The sequence below is a fragment of the Amblyraja radiata genome, chromosome 12 (assembly GCF_010909765.2).
Source record: "Amblyraja radiata isolate CabotCenter1 chromosome 12, sAmbRad1.1.pri, whole genome shotgun sequence".
Classification (NCBI taxonomy): Eukaryota; Metazoa; Chordata; class Chondrichthyes; order Rajiformes; family Rajidae; genus Amblyraja; species Amblyraja radiata.
Window position 1 is genome coordinate 15,478,737 of NC_045967.1, and position 23,896 is coordinate 15,502,632.

The 23,896-nt window shown below is 45.1% G+C and overlaps 1 protein-coding gene across 1 annotated transcript; it reads right to left on the reverse strand.

The window, feature by feature from the left end:
* Positions 1–407: 407 nt before the first annotated feature.
* Positions 408–8,323, reverse strand: LOC116978965 (lysozyme g-like). The gene is made up of 6 exons (XM_033030284.1): positions 8,221–8,323; positions 7,197–7,252; positions 5,711–5,797; positions 3,843–4,039; positions 1,201–1,339; positions 408–683 (listed from the first exon to the last, which is right to left on the reverse strand). The coding sequence occupies exons 2-6, from the start codon at positions 7,201–7,203 to the stop codon at positions 550–552; spliced, it is 564 nt and encodes a 187-aa protein (XP_032886175.1). The 5' UTR covers positions 7,204–7,252; positions 8,221–8,323; the 3' UTR covers positions 408–549.
* Positions 8,324–23,896: the final 15,573 nt, after the last annotated feature.

Genomic DNA, 23,896 nt, shown 5'->3' on the forward strand with positions numbered 1-23,896 from the left:
ACAGTTCTCCCACTGACCAGTCTGATGAAGGGTCTCGGCCCATAATGCCACCCATTCCTTGTCTCCAGAGATGCTGCCTGACCCACTGAGTTACTCCAGCACTTATTCTATCTCCTGGTGACCACTTGGGTTTCCTCCCACATCCTAAAGACGTGCAGATTTGCAGGTTAATTGGCCTGTGTACATTGCCCCAAGTGTGCAAGGAGTGGATGCGAAAGTTGGATAACTTGGAAGAACTAGTGTGAATGGGGTCGATGATCATCGTAAACTCGGTGGGCTGAAGGGCCAGGTTTCCGTGCTGCATCTCTAAGCTAATTAAGACTCTGAAAGGTTTTATAATGAGAAATATTCGAGCTGTGGATATTATTTATCATTTTGCATTTAATTTTCTGTAGATTAAAATCATGTTACAATTTGAATTGATTTTATTGATGAAATGAAAGACTGAAAAAAAAAAAGAATTTGAATACTGACATTTTTGCAGCTGCAGTGATTTAAGTTTTGTTATTTTAGACAGAACAAACTGATGAGCTGCTTGAGCTGTGACAACTAAAACCCTTGGTCTATCAGCCACTGAGCACGCGCGACCACATCATTGGAGTAGTCTTTGCCTGTTGTATGACTATCTACCTCCGCATAGCTGGGAACGTTGCCTGGTCCCATGTTGTAGGCAGAAATCCCACCTGTTGTAAACAGACAGAATATTAACAGCAACAGCAATTTATAAACACATGACTTTAATGTGATAAAATAGACTAACTTGAATGTTTTGGATTTAGGTTTATTGCCGTCACGTGTACTGAGGTACAGAGGAAAGCTTTGTTTCGCATGCTGTCCATCAAGTCAATACAATATACATGTTCATTAGTCAGGGTGTCAGGGACTATGGGGAGAAGGCAGGAGAATGGGATCAGATGGATCAGCCATGGTTGAATGGCAGAGTAGACTTGATGGGCCGAATGGCGTAATTCTGCTCCAATCATTTATAAGTCACAGGAGTAGAATTAGGCCATTCGGCCCATCAAGAAAACCCTTCCATTCAATCATGGCTGATCAATCTTTCCCTCTCAACCTCATTCTCCTCCCCATAACCTTTGACAGCCGTACTAATCATGAATCTGTCCATCTCCGCCTTAAAAATATCCAATAACTTGGCCTCCACAGATGTCAGCGGCATAAAAGCAAAAAAGAAGCACAAACCTTTAAGTTGCTTTTCACTTGTCCAGCTCGGAAACTTCAGCCCGATGGCATTAATCATATCTATCAGGATCTGTGTTGCCTGCATAACATGTTCTTTGCTGTTCCAACTTCCTTTTATACTATGATGCCTTTTGTCAACCTGAAATAGACATAACAATTTTTTAGCCCTAAACTGGAATTCATTTCTCATTGCAATGCTGTTAAACTGAGAAACGATCATAAGATGATTCTAAAGTTAGTTGTGCTAAGTTGCAGTGGTAGAAGTGGTACAAACTCCGTACAGATAGCACCTGAGGTCGGGATCGAACCCAGGTCTCTTACATTATAAGGCAGCAACTCTACCGCTTTGACACTGCGCCGTCCTCATGAGAGATGGGAGAGAGAGTGCTAGAACGCGGCAACTCTCTATGCTGTTCCAGATAAGCAACTATTGTACTAGTGTACAGCAACATTGGGCAGAGCCTGTTTCCATCCTCTATGGCGGCATGGTGAGCTGCTGTCTTACAGCGCCAGAGATCCTAACCAAGGGTGCCTTCCAAACGGAGTTTGTACTTTCTCCCCGTGACCAGTTTGGGTTTTCTCCAGGTGCTCAGGTTTCTCTCTCACTCCAAAGACGTACTGGTTTGTAGGCTAATTGGCTTCGGTAAAATTGCAAATTGTCCCTAGTGTTTGTAGGATAATGTGGGTTCGCTGGTCGGCGCGGACACCGTGGGCCGTAGGGCCTGTTTCCCCCGCTGTATCCCGAAACTAAACTAAACTAAACTGGTTCTAAAGAAACTAAATGGCCTCCTTCCATTCTGAATGTTCCCATCAGATAGAAAGTTTTTGCAGTATAGACCCTTGGCAATAGAGGGCAATGTTGTTCCATGTGTGTACATTTCTGAAAGGAGGCAATTTCAGTTGATGTTGAATTTGTTATCCTTTGGTTTCTGGGAATTAGCCGCAGAAATCTCAAGGTGCTGGATACCAGCAATGCTGTCTCTGTAAAACCCTCCAAATATCAGCAATGGAAAACAAATTAAATTGCAGCAATCCAAAACAGAACCAAAAATTGCTGGAAGAACTCTATATCTGTCAAGTACACTTTGTGGACAGAAACTGGTCAAGGATTTGGATCTCGAGGAGGGGGCTGGGGGGGGGGGGGGGTTAGTGGGGCGGAGAGCAGAGATGATATAACTCTCAAAGTGAAGCTGTGGGGAGGAGAGAGGTGTGAGATGCAAGATGACATGGAGATGGGGCGATAGAAATTGGGTGTTAGGAAGCACAAGGAGTTTAGTTTAGTTTAGAGATACAGCACGGAACCAGGCCCTTCCGCCCACCCAATCCGTGCCAAATGACAATCCCCATATACTAACACTATCCTACGCGCTAGGGCCAATTTTTACCGAAACCAGAAAACCTACAAACCAGTACGTCTTTGAAGTGTGGGAGGAAAACGCAGCACCCAGACGAAAGCTACCCGTTCACAGGGAGAATGTGCAAACTTCACACAGACAGCACCTGATGTCAGGATCAAACCCTGGTCCCTGGTGCTGTGAGGCAGCAGCTCGTCCAGCTCGTGTTCATAAGTGATAGGAGCAGAATTAGAATGTTTTCTGCTCTCCTGTCCTTGTAGTGTGGGTAAAAAATCTGGAAAAGGGGTCAATTTTTCCTATTTCAGTGGAAGGGCTAATGATTCGAATTGTCAAGATGGAGACACAAGGAACAGCAGATGCTGCAACTAAGCTTGAGTTAAAAAAAAAGTGCTGGAGGTACTCGGGCAATATCTGTGGAGGGAATGGACAGATGCTGTTTCAGGTCAGGACTGTTCTTCAAGCCTTTTTGATCAGTCTGAACAAGGGTCCTGACTAGAAACGTTGCCTGTGTATTCCATCCACAGATGTGCTGAGTTTTTCCTGCACTTTGTTTTTTTATACCATCTGAATGATTAACGTTGTTTCATCCAACACATTATGACTATCCTGCACGTTCTGTTTTAATTTAATTCCAGCATTGCCAATATTATTCTTTTGAGTCGTAGAGTCATATAGCCCTCTATAGTGGCAAATTAACCTCACTGCCAGCATGGTTTTGGACCTGCTAAGAAACTGGAGCACCCAGGCAGGACATGCAAACTCCACACAGACAGCACCCTAGGCTAGGGTCAAACCTGGGACTCTAGCTCTACTTTTGAATGCACAGAACACTACTAAGAGGGACTGCGAATTGTATCTTTGAGTGGTGTAAAAAATCATTGGGAATTCATACTTCTACCCAGAGTAGGGGAATCTAGAACCAGAAGGCAAAGGTTTAAGCTAGGAAGGGGAAAGATTTAATAGGAACCCGAGGAGCCACTTTCTCACACAGAAGATGTGGGTATATGGTACAAGCTGCTAAAGGAGGTAGTTGAGGCAGCTACTGTAACACCATTTAAAAGACATTGGGACAAGTACATGGATAGGAACGTTTTAGAGGGTTATAGACCTAATGCAGGCAAATGGAACTAGCTTTGATGGGGCATATTGGCTGGCATGGACATGATGGGCTGAAGGGCCTGTGTCATCTCTCAATAAACAACACTGTGCTGCTTTGCTGCGAATGTTCCGATCAGTGTCAAAGGGAACGTTTTCTCTTTGCTGCGTTGAAAAGAGACGTGTTTCTACCTGCATGAGGCCATAGGCGTTGCCATGGTCACCCCAGCCATTATCCAAGCAGTTGCCCGCTCTGGATTCGCGGGACATGATGGCGCCGATGAGGGCCACATCGATTTTTTTGGCATCGGCAACATCCTCGATCAAAGACTTGTACTGGTTCAACCGCTCAAGGTCAGTTTTCACCAGCCTTTGAGAGGCCGCAACACCTGTGAGATGAAACAAAATGGAAGCAAAAGTCATAGACTCAAGTCATACAGCACAGAAAGTTCATCACTTCATGTCATATGCACAGTATTAGGCTCGTTAATAGTCTACTCCATTCAATCATGGATGATCTATCTTTCCTTTTCAACCCTAATCTCCTGCCTTCTCTGCGTAACCTTTGACACCCTTACTAGTCAAGATTCTATCAGTCTCCGCTTTAAAAATACCCAGTGATGGCCTCCACAGCTGTCTGTGTCGATGAATTTTACGGATTCACCACCCTCTGAGTAAAGAAATTCCACCTCATCTCCTTTCTAAAGGTACGTCCTTTTATTCTGAGGCTATGGCCTCTGGTCCTAGACTCTCCCACTAGTGGAAACATTCTCTCCACATCCACTCTATCCAGGCCTTTTGCTATATGGTAAGTTTCAATGTGTCCCCTCATCCTTCTAAACTTCAGTGAGTAAAGACCTGGTGAAAAACACTCATCATAGGTGAACCCAACTATCCCCGGGATCATTTTTGTAAAACTCCTCTGGAGCCTCTCCAACATCAGCACATCCCCCTCAGATACGGTGGAGAACATGGACCGGCGATGTTTTGGGTCGGGGCCCTCTTCAGACTGATTGTGGTGAGGGGGGGGGGGGGAGAGGGCGGAGGGGATGGTGTGAGAAAGCTGGGGGAAGTTGAGGTAGGACAAAGCATAGCCTATCAGTGATAGGTGGATATAGGAAAGGGGCGGGTTGGTCTGGCAGATGGGTGGATAAAGACCAGTGATGAAAAGACAAAAAGTGTGAGATAAGAATGGAAGCTGCAGGAAATACAAAGCCAGAGGACGGAATATAGGTGGGAGGGGTAAGCCTGAGTTTAGTTTATTGACATGTGCACCAATGTACAGTGAAAAGATTTTGTTCTGTGTTAAGAAATCAGCGGAAAGACAATACATGATTATAATCGAGCCACAGTGTACAGAAACATGATAAAGGGAATAATGTGAATAATGTTTTGTGCAAGATAGTAAAGCAAGATTGCCTGCATTTGGTCTCGACCCAAAATATCACCCATTACTTCTCTACAGAGATGCTGCCTGTCCCACTGAGTTACTCCGTCTAAAGTCAATCTAAAGTCCAATCATAGATAGTCCAAAGGTCTTCAGTGACATGGATAGTGGCTCCAGACTGATCTTTAGTTGGTGATAAGACGGTTTAGTTGCCTGATAACAGGTGGGAAGAAACTGTCCCTGAATCTGGAGGTGTGCGTTTTCACACTTCTGTACTTCTTGCCTGATGGGAGAGGGGAGGAAGGGAGTGACCATGGTGCGACTCATCCTTGATTATGCTGGCGGCCTTGCTGAGGCAGCGTGAAGTATAAATGGAGTCAATGGAAGGGCGGTTGGTTTGTGTGATGGAGTAGGAGGTATCTACAGTTAGTCACCTACATTTAAATGAACGGCCAATTTAGAGCTAATTTGTCATTGTCTCGATTCACGTAAAGATCAGAATCCCTCTGTTGCACCCACTCCTTACACACTAAGGACAATTTACAGAGGGCCAATTAACCTACAAACCTGCATGTCTTTGGGATGTGGGAAGAAACCAGAGCACCCGGAGGAACCCCATAGGGAGAACACATACAACTTGGCAATTCATCAATTAATTATTCCACTCACTTACCACTGTAATTTAGATTGTCCTGATTTGCAGTTGCCTGGGAAGCTCCTGTTGTCTGAACCTGTGTAATATCGCCATAGGTAGTATATCCTAGTAAAATACACACGTTATCCTCAAATGGCAAACACATCTGATGCAGAAATAACATTACTTATTCCCCCCCCCCCCCACCTTTCATTGTATCACGTTTAAAGCCATAGCATCAGATAGCACGGAAACAGGCCCTTCAGCCCAACTTGGCCATGCCCGGCATGATGACCCTTCTAACTAGCTCCATTTGCCCGCTTTTGGCCCAGATCCCTCTAAACCTTTCCTATCCATGTGCCTGTCCAAGTGTCTTTTAAATGTTGTTATGTCACTTGCCTCAACTACCTTCTCTGGCAGCTGCTTCCATATACCCACCACCCATTGAGTTAAAAAAATGCCCCTCAAATTCCAATTAAATCTTGCTCCTCTGACATTAAACATAGAGCCTCTTGTTTTTGCTCCACCAACCCTGGGTAACTCTGTACATTCACTATCTATTCCCCCCATGATTTTATACACCTCTGTAAGATCACGCCTCAAGCCTCCTGCATTTGAATTTGGATTGTCAAGGGACACTTTCCAATCCCTCAAACCCTGGAGCACAGGAGCGACACAACAGCTATCTATATTAACATTGCGATAATATCAACATAAACATACCAACATTAGATTCATGAAATGTCATGAAAGTGCACAAACTAAGAAACATTGCTAACTGTTGGCTGCTGTTATTTATACTCCACATAAGCCTCCGCCCATTCCCTGGAATCTAACTCATTACATTTTTACATTCCGATGTTGATTTGAGACACCAACTTTGAAAACAAATCAGAAAGGAAAAACAGAGAGAGAGGAAGAGGGGCAAAGAGAGGGAGAGCAAAAGAGAGAGAGAGAGAGAAAGAGAGAGAGGGAGAGAGAGAGAGGGAGGGGGCAAAATAAAGAGAGAGAGAAAGAGAGAGGGGGGAAAGAGAGAGAGGGGGGAAAGAGTGGGGGAAAGTGAGAGAGAGTGGGGAATGAGAGGGAGAGAGAGGGGAAAGAGAGTGGGAAAAGTGGGAGAGATGGAAAGAGAGAGAGGGAAAGAGAAAAAGGGCAAGAGAGAGAAAGGGGGCAAGAGAGAGAGGGGGAAAAGATAGTGAAGTGGAGAGAGAAAGAGGGGGAAGGGAGAGAGAAGGAAAGAGGGAGAGAGAGAGGGAAAGAGAGAGTGATAGAGAGGGGGAGAGTGAGAGTGGGAAAGAGAGAGAGAGGGAAAGAAAGGGGACAAGAGGGAGAGAGGGGGGCGAAAAAGAGAGAGAGGGACAAAAGAGAGAGAGGAGAGAGAGAAAGAGAGAGAAAGAAAGAGAGGAAGAGAGAGAGAGAGAGAGAGAGAGAAAGAAAGAGAGAGAGAGAGAGAGAGAGAGAGGGAGAAGAGAGAGAGAGGAGAGAGGGAGAGAGAGAGAGAAACAAAAAAAAAGAAGAAGCTTACTTGTCATGGTGCACACAACTGCTGCTCCTGAGAGTCAAGGCAGGCCGAATGTAGATCTGAAAAAATGCCAGGTGATCACCCCTTTATATACAAGCTAACATCAATGAGTCAATTCATCTAAGCAAATCACATGATCAACAGGTTATGCAATATGAAAGGAATGTTACCAGCGATTGTCAAGAACTATCCTACACACACTAGGGGCAACTTACAATTACACCAAGCCAATTAATCTACAATCCTGTGTGTCTTTGGAGTGTGGGAGGAAACCAGACCTGGAGAGTAAACCCACGCAGGTTACAGGGTCAATGTACAAACTCAGAACGTACAGACAATGGCGGAGATTGAATGTGCCTCGATGGGCCAAATGGCCTAATTCTACTCCTTTCACATGACCTTATGACAAGCACTCTCAGTCAGGATTGGATTTGTGTCTCTGGCGCTATATGGCAGCAACTCTACCGCTGCACCCCCGTGCATCCCAAAATAACCTCTTCAACGGCCCCACATCCTTCCTGTAATGGTTGTGACCAGAATACTCCAAATGCAGCCTAACCAAAGTTTTATAGACCTCAGCAGAGAATTCAATTACAATTGTAAATGAACTACCCCCAACTACCTCCTCTGCCAGCTTGTTCCATATACCTAACACCCTTTGTGTAAAGAAGTTGCCCCTCGGGTTACTATTTAATATTTACACACACACACACACACACACACGCACACACACACACACACACACACACACACACACACACACACACACACACACACACACACACACACACCTTAAACCTATGCCCTCTGGTTCCTAATTCCCTTACTCTGTGTAAAAGACTGGGCATTTACCCCATATATTCCTCTCATGATTTTGTACCCTTTTATAAGATCACCCCTCATCCTCCTGCACTCCAAGGAATAAAGCTCAATCTCTCCTCATAGCTCAAGTCCTGGCAACATCTTCGTAAAACTTTAACTGTTAGCATCAATGCCTACAGTAGCAGAAAATTATGACTGAACTTACCGGTAGCCTTGACACTGATGTTTGCTCAATGTAAGATGGGTATCTCTTCAACTGAAAATGAAACTAAAAATGCATTTCCCATAAACTATGCTATTTCTTTTATCGGGATTGGCTTGTATTCATGTTGATTTTTGAGATTTTAGATTAGATTAGTTTAGATTAGATTAGATTTCTTTATTTGTCATTCAGACCTTTCGGTCTGAACGAAATTTCGTTGCCTGCAGTCATACACATAATAATAAATAACAAAGCCCACAATAAACACAAATTAACATCCATCACAGTGAGTTCACCAGGCACCTCCTCATTGTGATGGAGGCAAAGGTCTTAAAGTCTCTGTCTCTTCCCTCCTTATTCTCCATCTGCTCTGAGGCGATCCAGGCCTCCGATGTTGTTACCCCACCGGGCGATGGTAAGTCAGTCCCGCGGCTTAACCGAGCTCAGCGAACGGGCCGGTTCAAGCTCCGTGGCCCGGGGTGATTGAAGCTGCCGAAGATGCCGCCCTCCAGTCCAGCGGACACAGCTGTTGCCGCGGGAGCTCCGTAAAAACAGGTCACCAACCTGTGACCTGCGAGCTCCCACTGATGTCATCCACTGGCCCGCGGCCGGAACGCCGCCTCAGCCACCGGAATGCCGCCTCTGCCCCAAGTCGGGCCGCCGCCACCGGAACGCCGCCACAGCTCCAAATTCGGCCAGCCTTGCGTTGGTGAGTCCTGGCTGGATCTGCTCCCAGACCCTCGAGGTAGGTCGCTGTTGGTGGCCGACAGCTCCGCCATTAGGCCTCAGCGCAGACGGAGGCAGAGAAGGGGATACGACAAAAAGAGTCGCATTCCCCCAAAAGAAGAGACAAAAAAACATGTTTTACCCCCCCCACACCCACACCCACCCCCCACACATAACATAACCTAATAAACTAAAATGTAACTAAAAAAAAACAACAACAAAAAGTAAAAACAGACGGACTGCAGGCGAGCCGCAGCTGTTCAACAGCGCCACCACTTCCGGAGATTGCTGCAGGGTTCGTTAATGTTGCCAGCTTACATTGCCAAGAGAAGTTGACGCCCATTTGTAAGCAGTAATGTAAGCACGTTGAACTCTCTTCCACTAGTTTTACTTTAGTTTAGTTTATTATTGTCACGTATACCAAGATACAGTAAAAAGCTTTTGTTTGCCTGCTATCCAGTTGAAGAAAAGACTATACATGAATACAAACACGCCGTCCACAGTGCACAGATACATGATGATGGGTGCAACAGCCAGTGCAAAGACATAACATTGATGTCTGATAAAGTCCTTTTAAAGATAATTCAAAGGTCTTCAATGATGTAAATGTGAGGTCAGGACCGAGCTCTAGCTGATGGGAGGATCATTCAGTAGCCTGTTGACAGCTGGGATGAAACTGGCCGCACTCACAGTGGTGCAGCTGGTAGAGCTGCTGCCTCAAAGCATCAGGCACCCAGTTTGACCCTGACCTCGGGGGCTGTCTGCGTGGGGTTTGCATGTTCTACATGTGAATGTTTGGGTTTACGGGTGCTCTGATTTCCTCCCACATCCCACAGTTTTTACCAAAACCAGATAAACTACAAACCTGTACGTCTTTGGAGCGTGGGAGGAAAACGCAGCACCCAGACGAAAGCTACCCGTTCACAGGGAGAATGTGCAAACTTCACACAGACAGCTCCTGATGTCAGGATCAAACCCTGGTCCCTGGTGCTGTGAGGCAGCAGCTCGTCCAGCTCATGTTCATAAGTGATAGGAGCAGAATTAGGCCATTCGGTTCACCCAGTCTACTCCGCCATTCAATCATGGCTGATCTGTTTTGACAATCTACAGGCATTCTTTTAATATTTTTGTTAAAACACACTCTCCTGTATATCAATCTTCACTATCAACCCTTTACTCTCCTTGTCTTTCATCTGTTCACCCTATTTATACACATCTTTATTTTCTGCTCTCCTGTCCTTGCATCAAAGCACTTCTTTCATCTCTTGTACAAAACACAAAGTGCTGGAGTAACTCAGTGGGTCAGGCAGCACCTCTGAAGAATGGATAGGTGACATTTTGGTTTGGAACCCTTTCTCAGACAGATCTGGAAAAGGGGTCAAATTTTCCTATTTCAGTAGAAGGGCTAATGATTCGAATTGTCAAGATGGAGACACAAGGAACAGCAGATGCTGCAACTAAACTTAAGTTTAAAAAAAAAATTCCGGAGGTACTCGGGCAATATCTGTGGAGGGAATTGACAGATGATGTTTCAGGTCAGGACTGTTCTTCAAGCCTTTTTGATCAGTCTGAACAAGGGTCCTGACCAGAGACGTTGCCTGTGTATTCCATCCACAGATGTGCTGAGTTTTTCCCGCACTTTGTTTTTTTATACCATCTAAATGATTAACTTTGTTTCATCCAACACATTATGACTGTCCTGCACGTTCTGTTTTAATTTTAATTCCAGCATTGCAAATATTTTTATTTTGAGTCGTGGAGTCATATAGCTTGCTGAATGTAAAACGGATGTCTCTTCAAGAGGAAGCAGTCAACTGAAAATGAAAATAAAAATGCATTTCCAATAAACTGAAACTTTTTATCGGAAAGGATTGGTTTGTATTCATGTTGATTTTAGAGATTGCTGCAGGGTTCGTTAATGTTGCCAGCTTACATTGTCAAGAGATGTTGACGCCCATTTGTAAGCAGTAATGTAAGCACGTTGATCTCTCTTCCACTAGTTTTACTTTAGTTTAGTTTATTATTGTCACGTATACCAAGATACAGTAAAAAGCTTTTGTTTGCCTGCTATCCAGTTGAAGAAAAGACTATACGTGAATACAAACACGCCGTCCACAGTGCACAGATAAATGATGATGGGTGCAACAGCCAGTGCAAAGACATAACATTGATGTCTGATAAAGTTCTTTTAAAGATAATTCAAAGGTCTTCAATGATGTAAATGTGAGGTCAGGACCGAGCTCTAGCTGATGGGAGGATCATTCAGTAGCCTGTTAACAGCTGGGATGAAACTGGCCGCACTCACAGTGGTGCAGCTGGTAGAGCTGCTGCCTCAAAGCATCAGGCACCCAGTTTGACCCTGACCTCGGGGGCTGTCTGCGTGGGGTTTGCATGTTCTACATGTGAATGTTTGGGTTTACTCCGGGTGCTCTGATTACCTCCCACATCCCAAAGACGTGCGGGTTTGTAGGTTAATTGCCTCTAGTGTGCAGGGAGTGGATGGGAAAGTGGAATAACATAGAACCGGGGCTGTGGAGTCAGAGTCGGTAAAAAAGTCCCGACTCCAACTCCGACCTCAACATAAATTTCTGACACTACGTATATCGGACAAACATACTGCACACTTTATTTCCACCCGAGAGAATGAGAAATCACATTGGTGCTGCCATCTGTTGGCAGAACGACGAGAAACAAAAAGTCAACAAACCCCATCACCAGCTGATTTCCATCCACCTGCTACTGAGTGAACATGCCTGGATTATTTCTGAATTCAAAAGGTAAATTGAGTCATTAATTTATGGGGAAATGTATTATAAATTAATACAGATTATGAATTTCCATGATTTACTGCAAAATAAATCATCATTGATGATTAATTCCCTCTCAACAGCAGTAAATTCTAGCCTTGGCAAAGCAGCCAAGAAATTGGGAATTTTTCATCAATACAAACCATGATTTCTACTTTCAGTTGGATGCTTGACACAATATTCTAGGTTAAAAGGTTAGTAAGGGGTAGGGTACTGAAGGAAACAAAATGTTAGGGCTCATTTAGGTAAAAGTATAGCAAACACCGGCAAAGCTAAACTACTGCGTTCCCTTGACCTCCCCTTTAACCTAACCTAAACTAACAGAGGGCGGGGGGGGGGGGGGGGGGGGGGGGGGGGGGGGGGGGGCTGGGGGGGGAGGGGGGCTGTGTCCCCTTGACCCCCCCAATCCCTTCAATCAAGTTTCTTCAAATTATTTAATTATTACCAATCAATAGAGACTACTAAAGTGAGTTAGTATAGATAAGTAAAGTATGTCAGTTCTTCTGTCAAGTCAAGTTTATTCGTCACATACACATACGAGATGTGCAGTGAAATGAAAAGTGGCAATGCTCGTGGACTTTGTGCAAAAAAAATGTTGGTATTTACTGTACTTTGAGATATATAACAGACCTGTACTTTGTGATACACAACAGATGTTAATAATTCCATTTCAGGTGCAATTCATTCACCAATTTCATTTATTATTTTCTTTTTCAGAAGAAAATTTGGGTTAATTCAAAATTTCCCAAGTTAGCAAGTTTGAAATGAAAAGTTTGAAGCCCCTTTCTCAATGGCAAAGAAAACTCCAACCAGATCTGCTGTTTTTGAATATTTGAAAGATTGTGTGAAACAAAACTCATTGTTTTCTCTGGCTCTGATAAAAATACTCCGACAAGAGCATTCTGTGATAGAACTAGTGTGAACGGCTGATCGCTGGTCTGTGTGGACTCAGAGGGCCGAGGGGCCTGTTTCCATTTTGTGACTTTCAATGATTTAATGATTTAACCAACAATTAGAAGCAGAGCTTAATGCATACATGTTGGTAAATGTGAATCCAGAAACTCAGGTAAATGGTGCAGGTGCTGGACAATTTTAGTTTAGTTTTGTTTAGTAGTTTTAGAGATACAGCATCTCTTCGGCCCACCGAGTCTGTGCATGCCACAATCAGCTGTACATTAGTAATATCCTACACACTAGGGATAATTTACAGAAACTACAATGAAACAATCTATAAACCTGTACCTTATTGTAAAATGGGAGGAAACTGGAGCTTCCCGGAGAAAACCCACGTGGTCACAGGGAAAACGTACAAACTCCATACAGACAGCACTCATAGTCATGATTGTACCTGGATCTCTGCTGTTGTAAGACAGCAACTCTACCACTGCATCACAGTGCTGGATAAACTTACCATTTGACACGAAACAATCCAGACATGGTCATTATTATGTTTCACTTCAGGAATAAGTTAATTTTCAATGGCTGTGAAACGCCAATAATCCACAAGCTAACCATTCAGAGATCCTGATGGTTTGGGGAGAAGGCAGGAGAATGGGGTTGAGAGGGAAAGATAGATCAGCCTTGATTGAATGATGGAGTGCACGTGCCGAATGGCCTAATTCTGCTCCTATGACTTATGAACTCCCTGAAAATGGCAACACAGGTAGATAGAGTGGTAGTGAAGACATATGGTACGCTTGCCTACATAGGTTGCAGCATTGAGTAAAAGAGTCAGGAAATCACAATGCAGTTTTTTAGGATGTTGGTTCGGCCATATTTGGAGAATTGTACGCAGTTCTGGTCTCCTCATTACAGGAAGGATGTGGCTTTGGAGAAGGTTCAGAGCATGTTTACCAGATCTATGCTGGATTAAGGGGTATTAGCTCCAAGGAGAGGTTGGATAGACTTGGATTGTTTTCTCTGCAATGCCAGAGGTTGTGGGGAGACACGGTAGAAGTATATAAAATTATGAGAACCTTAGATAGGGTAGACAGTCAGAACCTTTGTCCCAGGATGGAAAAATCAATGACTAGAGAGCATAGTTTAGTTTAGTTTCACAGATACAGGGCGGAAACAGGCCCTTCGACCCACCAAGTGTGTGCCGACCAGCGATCCCAGCACACTTAAACACTCTCCTATACACACGGGATAATTTGACATTTATACCAAGCTAATTAATCTACAATCCTGTATGTCTTTGGAGTGTGGGATAAAACCGATGTTCTCAGAGAAAAGTCACGCAGGTAACGGGGAGAACATACAAACTCTGTACAGACAGCACACATTGTCATGATTGAAACTGGGTCTCCGGCGCTGTAAGGCTGTAACTCTACCACTGCGTCGTCCAGAAGCTTTAAACTGAGTGGGGCAAAACTTGAAGGAAATGTGCAGGGATAAGTTTTATTACACAGAACGTGGTGAGGGCCTGGAACACACTGCCTCGAGTGGTGGTTGAGGCAGATACGACTATGGCATTTAAGATAATTAAGTTGCAGGGAATGGAGGGGTGTGGATTATGTGCAGGCATATAAGAGTTGGTCTTTGCATCATGCTCGGCACAGACATTGTGGGCCGAAGGGCCTGTTCCTGTGCTGTACTGTTCCATGTGTTCATTGATGCTCCATCCAGCAATTCTGTCATCTGAGTGGAAGTATCTTACAAGCATAGATTGGTCTGAAGATTGGTCCGAAGAAGGGTCTCGACCCGAAACGTCGCCTATTCCTTTGCTCCATAGATGCTGCCTCACCTGCTGAGTTTGTCCAGCATTTTTATCTACCTTTGATTTTTGCAGCATCTGCAGTTCTTTCATAAACAGCATAGATTGGTCTAATCAGCCATCTCTGTACAAATTGCAACGTTATAGATGTTCTGCTTATAGTCAAGAATAAATAATGACCAACAAATCAATTTATTTGCAGAGCCACTAGAAATAAAACTATTGAAGCTTAACTTGAGAATTTAATGACAAGATTCTGCTAAACCTCCTCTGCACCCTTTCCAAAGCTTCCACTTCCAAGTGACTTAAATCTTTTTAAGTATGACACAATACAGGTATATAGTGGATTGAGGAAAGTGGATAACTACCACCATTTACTTGATGAGCAAATCAATATTGGTATTGATTTATTATTGTCACGTGAGCTGAGATACTGAGAGGGAAACATTTTGTTTTGTATATTATCCAGGCAGATCATACCATATATGAACATGTCAAGAGTCAAGAGTGTTTTATTGTCATGTGAAATTGCAACAGCGTTATGAGATTTACTATGTAAACATAGTACTCGGTAAACACCAAAATAAACAACTAAAGGTTCAGTATATATATATCTATATTACTAAAAGTCTGATCTTGACCACTTCCTGTTGTTCTGTATATTGATTTTAGAAAAAACGCTGCCACTTACGGCTGTGTTTTTTGGCCATCTTAGAGTCCTCCCCCACTGCGCAGGACAAGAGGATTTTTCCTATCGATGAAAAATAAAAGACTTATTAGTGTTTAAAAAATGTTGAGATTCTCTCTCCTGAAGGCCACGCCCCTTCTGGAGGGACTATAAAACCCAGAAGCGTTGAGTGCCTCAGTCAGTCTCTGCAAGATGGGGGAGCGAGAGGGTCACGTCTCTCAGTCTGAGCTGTGAATAACACTGAACACATGTCCACTAAACTGTGAGTGTGGTTTTACTGACCTTGAGTGCCCTTAATGTGGCTTGAAAATGAAAATGTAGTTGGTTCGAAGTGAAGCACTGCAAATGGCTGTTGGTGGTGGTTGGTTCGAAGTGAAGCACTGCAAATGGCTGTTGGTGGTGGTTGGTTCAAAGTGAAGCACTGCAAATGGCTATTGGTGGTGGTTGTTTTGAGTGAAGCACTGCAAATGGCTGTTGGTGGCGGTAACTTGACAACTTCCTGTTTGCACTTTATATTGATTTTAGATAAAACGCTACCACTTATGGCTGTGATTTTTGGCCATCTTACTCAGCCCCCCCCTCCGCTCATCAGGTGCAGAGGATTCTTCTCATCAATGAAAAATAAAAGTGTTATAAGGGTTTAAAAAATGTTGAGAATCTCTCTCCTGTCAATCACGCCATGAAGGCCACGCTGCTTCCGGTGGGGGGGAGGGGAGCGATTATACTACCCGGAAGCGTGGGTGTGGCTCAGTCTCTGCAAGATGGAGGAGGGAGAGGTCACGAATCTATCTGAGCTGCGAATCAACTGAACACACTGAATGTCTACTGAACTGTGAGTGTGGTGTTTATGTGGTGTTTATGTGGTGTTTTGTGATGGTTTTATGGTGGTTTCACCCTGCTTGAAATGGCATGAAATTGCATTTGAATGTGGTGGCCTTGCACCCTGCTTGAAGTCGTATGAAACTGCACTTGAGTTTGGTGGATTTGGACACCGCTTGAGTGGCATGAAACTGCACTTGAATTTGGTGGTCTAGCACCCTGCTTGAAGTGGCATGAAACTGCACTTTAATTCGTTGGCCTTGCACCCTGCTTGAAGTGGTCGGAAACTGCACTTGAATTTGGTGGCCTTGTACTCTGCTTGAAGTGGTAGGAAATTGCACCTGAATTTGGTGGCCTTGCACCCTGCTTGAAGTGGTATGAAACGGCACTTGAATTCGGTGGCCTTGCACCCTGCTTGAAGTGGTCGGAAACTGCACTTGAATTCGGTGACCTTGCACCCTGCTTGAAGTGGTAAAAAACTGCACTTGAGTTTGGTGGCCTTGCACCCTGCTTGAAGTGGTAGGAAACTGCACTTGAATTTGGTGGCCGTGCACCCTGCTTGAAGTGGTATGAAACTACACGTGTTTGATGGATTTGGACCCCGCTTGAAGTGGCATGAAACTGCACTTGAATTTGGTGGCCTTGCACCCTGCTTGAAGTGGTAAAAAACTGCATTTGAATTTGGTGGCCTTGCACCCTGCTTGAAATGGAATTTCAAGGAATAGCCGCGAGTCAACTGCCAGCCCACCAGCCGTGAGTGAGCTGCCAGCACATCAGACTTGAGTGACTGGGCTGCCACCCCAATAATTCATTTGGCCCACAATGTGCATACTAGCCCTCTGGAAACCAGTCCCTTCAGCCCACAACACACATACTAGTGCTCCAGAAAGACCCCCCCCCCCCACTGTCCACCAATATTGGAATTGGTGGAGAGGTGGAATATTGCGTTGGGGGACCAGCCCTCCCGTGTGAACATGGGACCCAATGGATTCCACTTCATCTAATATATATACAGTATATATATATGGTGTATGTGTATGTGTATACTGTATGTGAGAGTGTGATATACAGTGTATGTGTGTGTATGCATATAAACGAACAATAATAGTTCAAAGATAAAAACAATGTCCCCAAGTCCATGTAGTTTGGAGTATATTTGGAGGTTGTAGTGTTTAATAGCCTGAATGTTGCAGGGACAAAATTGAACCTGGACATTACAGTTTTCATGCTCCTATATCTTCTTCCCAGTGGCAGGAGGGAAATGAAAGTGTGGCCAGGATGGTTTGGGTCTCTGATGATGCTGGCTGCCTTTTTGAGGCAGCGACTACTGTAGATCCCTACGATGGTGGGGAGGTTAGTGCCTGTGATGGACGGGACTGTGTTCATCACTTTTTACCAAATAAAGAGCTTAGAATATTGTGTTAGAGCTACAGAGAAAGTGCAAGAGCCACAATGAGGCAGATTGGAAGATTGCAAATGCATGCTTAGCATATGAGAGGTTCTAATGAGTTTGGTAACAGCGGGAAAAAAACGTTGCTCTTAAATCAGGGAATACGTGCTTTCAAACTTATCTATCTTCTCTGTGTTGAGAGGTGGGTTTTCTTTGCAGTTTAAGCAAGAATTCCAGTAATGCCACCCTTTCGAAGTTGCCTTGATTGGGTAAGGAGTGAAAGTTAAGCTCGATACACTAGCTCCAGGGAATGAGATTCAGAATGAATGATTTATGGAGTGTTTCCTCTGTTCCGTCCAAACTCTAATTGGGAACTTGGTCTTTATAATCCAGGCTTGGTTTTTCTCTGAGTAGTGTGCAAATGAAGTATATTCCCCATGGTATTTCTGAGACCTGTACGGCTGGAGAACTGCCCATAGTTGTGTGTAAAAGCTGGCCTGGTTGTTATGCAGGTACACAGTATTCTTTATAATTGTGGCGAGGGTTTCTAATGACTCGAACAGTCAGTAAAAACAAGAGTGGGATTTGGATGGGTGATCGAGTGAAGGTTTCCTGAGGATAATATTATGCTCATGTACTCAAGCTCCACAAAGGTTGGGTGAAGAAGGGCCCCGACGCAAAACGTCACCTGTCCATGTCCACCAGAGATGCTGCCTGAGCCGCTGAGTTACTCCAGCACTTGGTGTTCGACACGTTTCCAGCAGTACAATGGCGCAGCGTGGAAGGCACAGTGGTGCAGCGGTAGAGTTGCTGCCTTACAGCGCCAGAGTTGCGGGTTTGATCCTGACTAAGGGTACTGTCTGTACAGAGTTTATATGTTCTCCCTGTGACCGCGTGGGTTTTCTCTGGGTGCTCTGGTTTCCTTTCACATTCCAAAGACATACAGGTTTGTAGGTTACTTGGCTTCTGTAAAATTGTAAATTGTCCCTATGTGTAGGTTAGTGCTAGTGTACGGGGTGATCGCTGGTCAGCGCGGACTAGTTGGGCCGAAGGGCCTGTTTCCACACTGTATCTCTAAAGTTAAAAGTCATCTACAGTGCTGTGTGTGTGTGAGAGTGTGTGAGTGTGGATCTGTGTGTGTGTGAGCGTGTGTCTGTGAGAGTGTGCGTGAGTGTTTGTGTGAGCGTGTGTCTGTGTGTGTGATTGTGAGTGTGTGTGAGAGTGGGTAGACAAAAATGCTGGAGAAACTCAGCGGGTGCGGCAGCATCTATGGAGCAAAGGAAATAGGCAACATTTCGGGTGTCTGAGAGTGTGTGTGAGTGAGTGTGAGTGTGGTTCTGCGTGTGTGTGTGTGTGAGAGAGTGTGTATGGTAGTGTGTGTGAGAGTGTGTGTGTGTGAGTTGGGGTCTGTGTGTGTGGGTGTGAGTGCGTGTGTGAGTGGGTCTGTGTGTGTGAGTGTGAGCGCATGTGAGTGCGCATATGTACCTTTGTGAGTGTGAGCGCGCGCGTGTGTGTGGCTGCGAATGCGTGATTGTGTAAGTGTGTATGTGCTTGAGTGTATGTGTGTGCTCGTGTGTGTGTGAGAGTGAGAATGCGTGTGTGTGCTTGTGTGTGTGAGCGTGTGTGTGTGATGGACTCTGATGGACGTGATGGGAGATGAGGAATGACTGGGGCGTGACAAGTCAACAACAGAACCTCCCTAGCTGCCCATTCAAGCCACAGTTCCACCTGATATGGGGCCGTTGAGGATGAGTTTGTCAATGATCAGTTCGTCAATGAACGGTCTCCTGGCAAGGTCAAGGTCACTTTTTACCTAAACATCCACTTACTAATTTTATTGTTGTGGGAGGAAGTATATGGAAATACACTTTGAACGCTATCAATTCCAAGTTCAATCAATTTTGAAGTTAATATAAATGGCTCCTGTTTCACTCTAATACATTCTGTGCGTTTTGAAAACCCACATATAAATAGATGACACATTATTAAGCTGTGTTGGTGTGTTTTGATTTTGTGCAATGAATCATCCATAAAAAACTGCCCACTGAAATTGCATTATTAGACGATAGATTGAAAATGTTACTGGAAACAGCGTTCTGTGTAACTGCTTAAGAACAGCCCGGGAGAAAGTAAATAACCTTTCAATAAATCATCATGTGAACAGGAGGTCATTTATTCCATGTTCTACCTAAAGACCTTTCCAATTACCTCCGCCCATGCTCCGGTCCCAGTGCTCGGCTAATATTTCTGTTTTCAAGGATTTATCTTGATTTCCTATTGAGAGATTGAACAAATTCAACTCTCCCTCCAAAGCCTCGTCACATCTCACCACATGTCTGATGTACTGTTCTGTAAGTATGTCGGTACACTAACGCCCCTGTCCCACCTGAACGGAAACCTCTGGAGACTTTGCGCCTCACCCAAGGTTTCCGTGCGGTTCCCGGAGGTTTTTGTCAGTCTCCCTACCTGCTCCCACTACCTGCAACCTCCGGCAACCACCTGCCACCTCCGGGAACTGCGCGGAAACCTTGGGTGGGGCGCAAAGTCTCCAGAGGTTTCCGTTCAGGTTTCCTAAGTGGGACAGGGGCATTATATTCCCCTGAAATCAAGTTGCTGCTGCTTTAGCCAAAGATCTAGGAATATGAATTGTGGCACAGTGGCGCTGTGGTAGAGTTGCTGCCTTACGCTGCCAGAGACTAGGCGGTCTGTACGGAGTTTGAACCTTCTTCCTGTGACCACGAGATTTTCCTCCGGCTGCTCCAGTTTCCTCCCACACCCCAAAGACGTACAGGTTTATAAGTTAATTAGCTTCAGTGAAATTGTAAATTGTCCTTAGTGTGTAGGATAGTGGTAGTATACGGGGTGATTGCGGGGCGGTGCGGAACTAGTGTGCTGAAGGGCCTGTTTCTGTGCTGTATCTCCAAACTAAACTAAACTAAAGATGATGGGGATCCTTGATGATGGATGCAGTGTTTCCAGCAGATGCTTTCGTTGGTGGGGAAGGCTACGCCTGTGATGGACCAAGTTGGGTCCACCATGTTCTTTAGCCTCTTGCTTTCTTGTACATTGGAATCATCATACCAGGGTATGAAGCAACTTTCCAAGTACATCTGTAGAAGTTCAATAGATATTCAGCGACATGCTGATTTTCTCTAAACCTGTAAGAAAGCAGGAGGTACAGAAGCCTGAAGTCGCACACTACAAGACTCTGAAACTCCTACTTGCCCGGAACTATCAGTTTCTTGAATCAATTAGCACAACTATAATCCTTCCTCAACCACAGAACGCAATGGACCCCCCTTTTTCAGGCTTACATGTCTGTAATAACTTCGACATAACCAATTAGATTTAACATTGACTTGGAAGAAGGAGACAGAGGATAGTTTAGTTGAGTTTAGAGATACAGCGTGGAAACAGTCCCTTCGGCCCACCGAGTCTGCGCCGACCAGCAATCCCCGCACATTAACACACTAGGGATGATTTACACTTACACCAAGTCAATTAACCTTCAAACCTGTACGTCGTTAGAGTGTGGGAGGAAACCGAAGATTTTGGAGAAAACCCACGTGATCATGGGGTGAACGTACAAACTCTGTACAGACAGCACCCGTGGTCGGGATCGAACTTGGGTCCCTGGTGCTGTAAGGGCTGTAAGGCAGCAACTCTACCGCTGTGCCACCATGCCGCCTTATAGTTGTGTAAAGTTGCTTTTCACATGAGGTCATTGTCTCATTGCAGATTGTGGGATCTTACTGTGCTCTAGTTGCTCGTGCTTTCCTATATTCCAATAATATTCCAACAATCACAGTGACAGGGACCCAGGTTCAACCCCGACCTTGGGTGCTATCTGTGTGGAGTTTGCACGTTCTCCCTATAACTGCGTGGGCTTCCGCCTGGTGCTCCAGATTCCTCCTACATCCTAAAGATGTGTGGGTTTGTTGGTTAATTTTATGTTCATAAGTTCATAAGTGATAGGAGCAGAATTAGGCCATTCAGCCCATCAAGTCTGCTGCCATTCAATCATGGCTGATCTAACTCTCCCCTTCAACCCCATTCTACTGCCTTGTCCCCATAACCGGTGCAACATCCGGTGGCGCTGGTGCTAGCTGCCTCCGCCTTCAGTCCGTTATCTTTTTGGTTTTTTTGTTATGTTGATGAGCGTTTTCTGTGGTTTTTTTAATGTCTTTATGTGGGGGAAGAGGGTAAGGTAAGGGGGATACCATCCTTCAGTCGCTTCCTGGAGAGGATGCGACTATTATTCGAGTCGCATCCTCGCCCCCCCCCCCCCCCCCCCAGTGGCCTACCTACTGGAGTGGCGCGGCCTTTCCTGCCGGGACCGACCAGAGCTCCAGCAGCAGCAGCGTTGGACACATCGCGGGAGGGCGATGCCTTACCGGGGATCGCCGTTTGGAGCCCCGGAGTGCTGGGTCTGCTGCACCGGCATCGCGGAGCTGTGGTTCTCGGAGCTCTCAACGCGGGTAGCGCTGACCAACGTCGCGGAGTCCTGCGACTCTGCCCGGCTCGGCCTGTGGACTTCGGGAGCCGCGGACTCCGGTGGGAGGTGGCTGATCTGGAGGACCGGGCCGCTGAGGATGTTCTCCGTCGGCGTTCAGCGCTGATGTTCCATCATCCCGGCGAGAGGGCCTGAGCATCGGGCCACCCGTGGCGGCGACTGCGGGTGCTCGGGAGGCCCCGACCACGGGTGAACATCTGGGAAGATCGGCGGGGAGGCTGGCTGGACTATGGTACCTTCCTCAACTTTGGTGCCGATGTGGGGTAATGTTGTGTCGTGGACTTCTGTGTTTGTGCTTTTTTTTAAATGTTTTATGTATTTATTATTTATCTTTATGTTACTTGACTGTAAGGAAAATCCATTTCGTTGTCTCTAATATGAGATAATGACAATAAATTGAATACAATACAATACAATACAATACAATACAATAACCCCTGACACCAAGAATCAATCTATTTCTACCTTAAAAAATATCCATTGACTTGGTCTCAACAGTCTTCTGTGACCTTTCTAAATTGTCCCTACTGTGTTGGGAGTGAATGAGAAGGTGGGATAACATAGAACTAGTGTTAATGGGTGATCGATGGGCGGCATGGATCTGGTGGGCCAAAGGGCCTATTTCCATGCTGTATCTCTAAACTAAACTCAATGATTAGTTAGGGACACAGCCATACAAATCTTGGCATGATTTGGCAAAGATCGGAATGAATGGGTTTGGCTGAAAGACCTGTTTTTCATGCTGTATGACTATGAATCTAAATGCTTATTTAAAATAAAAATAGGAAATATTGGAAGTAGTCAGTAGGTCAGGCAGCAGCTCATGGAAACAAAAATGGGCTTGAGGTTTCAGGTTGAGGGCTCTGAATAAACATTAGGCTTTGGAGCAGGAATCAGAGACAAAAGGCAGTGACTAAAGAATGGTGCCGACCCGAAACGTCACCTATCCATGTCCACCAGAGTTGCTGCCTGACCCGCTGAGCTACTCCGGCACTTTGTCTTCTACTCAAGATTCCAGCATCTGCAGTGCCGAGTATAAATAGTGTATCGGTACAGGTTTGTGTATTTGTTTTAACTTCATCCAGGCAGAACCCTGTTGAGCCTGCACTGTAATCATGCTAAAACATCCCTCCTAAGGTGTGAAGCTCATTGCTTTCCTCAAAGCAGCAGTAAATTTCATTCCCTTCTTTATTTTATGTTTTGTCAAGAAATAAAGAATATGAAAGTGTCTGCTCTTTATTGCTTGTGGAGTGACGGAGCTGGGTGGGGGCATTCACCACGAGGTTATACAAGATTCAGGCAGACAGAGGTGGTCTTTACATCCTGTGTGTGTGTGTGTGTGTGTGTGTGTGTGTGTGTGTGTGTGTGTGTGTGTGTGTGTGTGTGTGTGTGTGTGTGTGTGTGTGTGTGTGTGTGTGTGTGTGTGTGTATGCGTGTGTGCGTGTGCGTGCATGCGTGCGTGCATGCATGTGTGCGTGTGCGTGCGTGCGTGTGTGTTGCCGTATCTGTGCCGTATCTCTCTCTTTCTCTCTCTCTCTCTCTCTTCTTGATAAATTGCTGTTGGTCTAATTGGGGAATATTTGCCTATTTTCTTTAAAAAATAGGGACTGGAATCTTTTCTCCAGAACAGCTGACCTCTGTTGCTGTCTATCTGAAGTCTGCACGTATTCTCTGCAGAGTTCCTCCTACATCCCAAAAGCGTGTGTGCTGGTGGGTTAATTGGCCATTTAAAATTCTCCCTTGTGAGCAGGTGACTGGTAGAAAATGTGTGTGGGGGGGACGTTAATGAGGTTGTGATGATAATTATAATAGTGGTATTAATAGTTAATAAGTTCATAAGTTTTAGGAGCAGAATTAGGCCATTTGGCCCATCAAGTCTACTCCACTATTCAATCATGGCTGATCTATCTTTCCCTCTCAATCCCATTCTTCTGCCTTCTCCCCATAACCCCTGATACCCTGACTAACGTAGGATAAGTGTAAATGGACGGTTGATGTCGGCGTGGACTTTGCGAGCCAA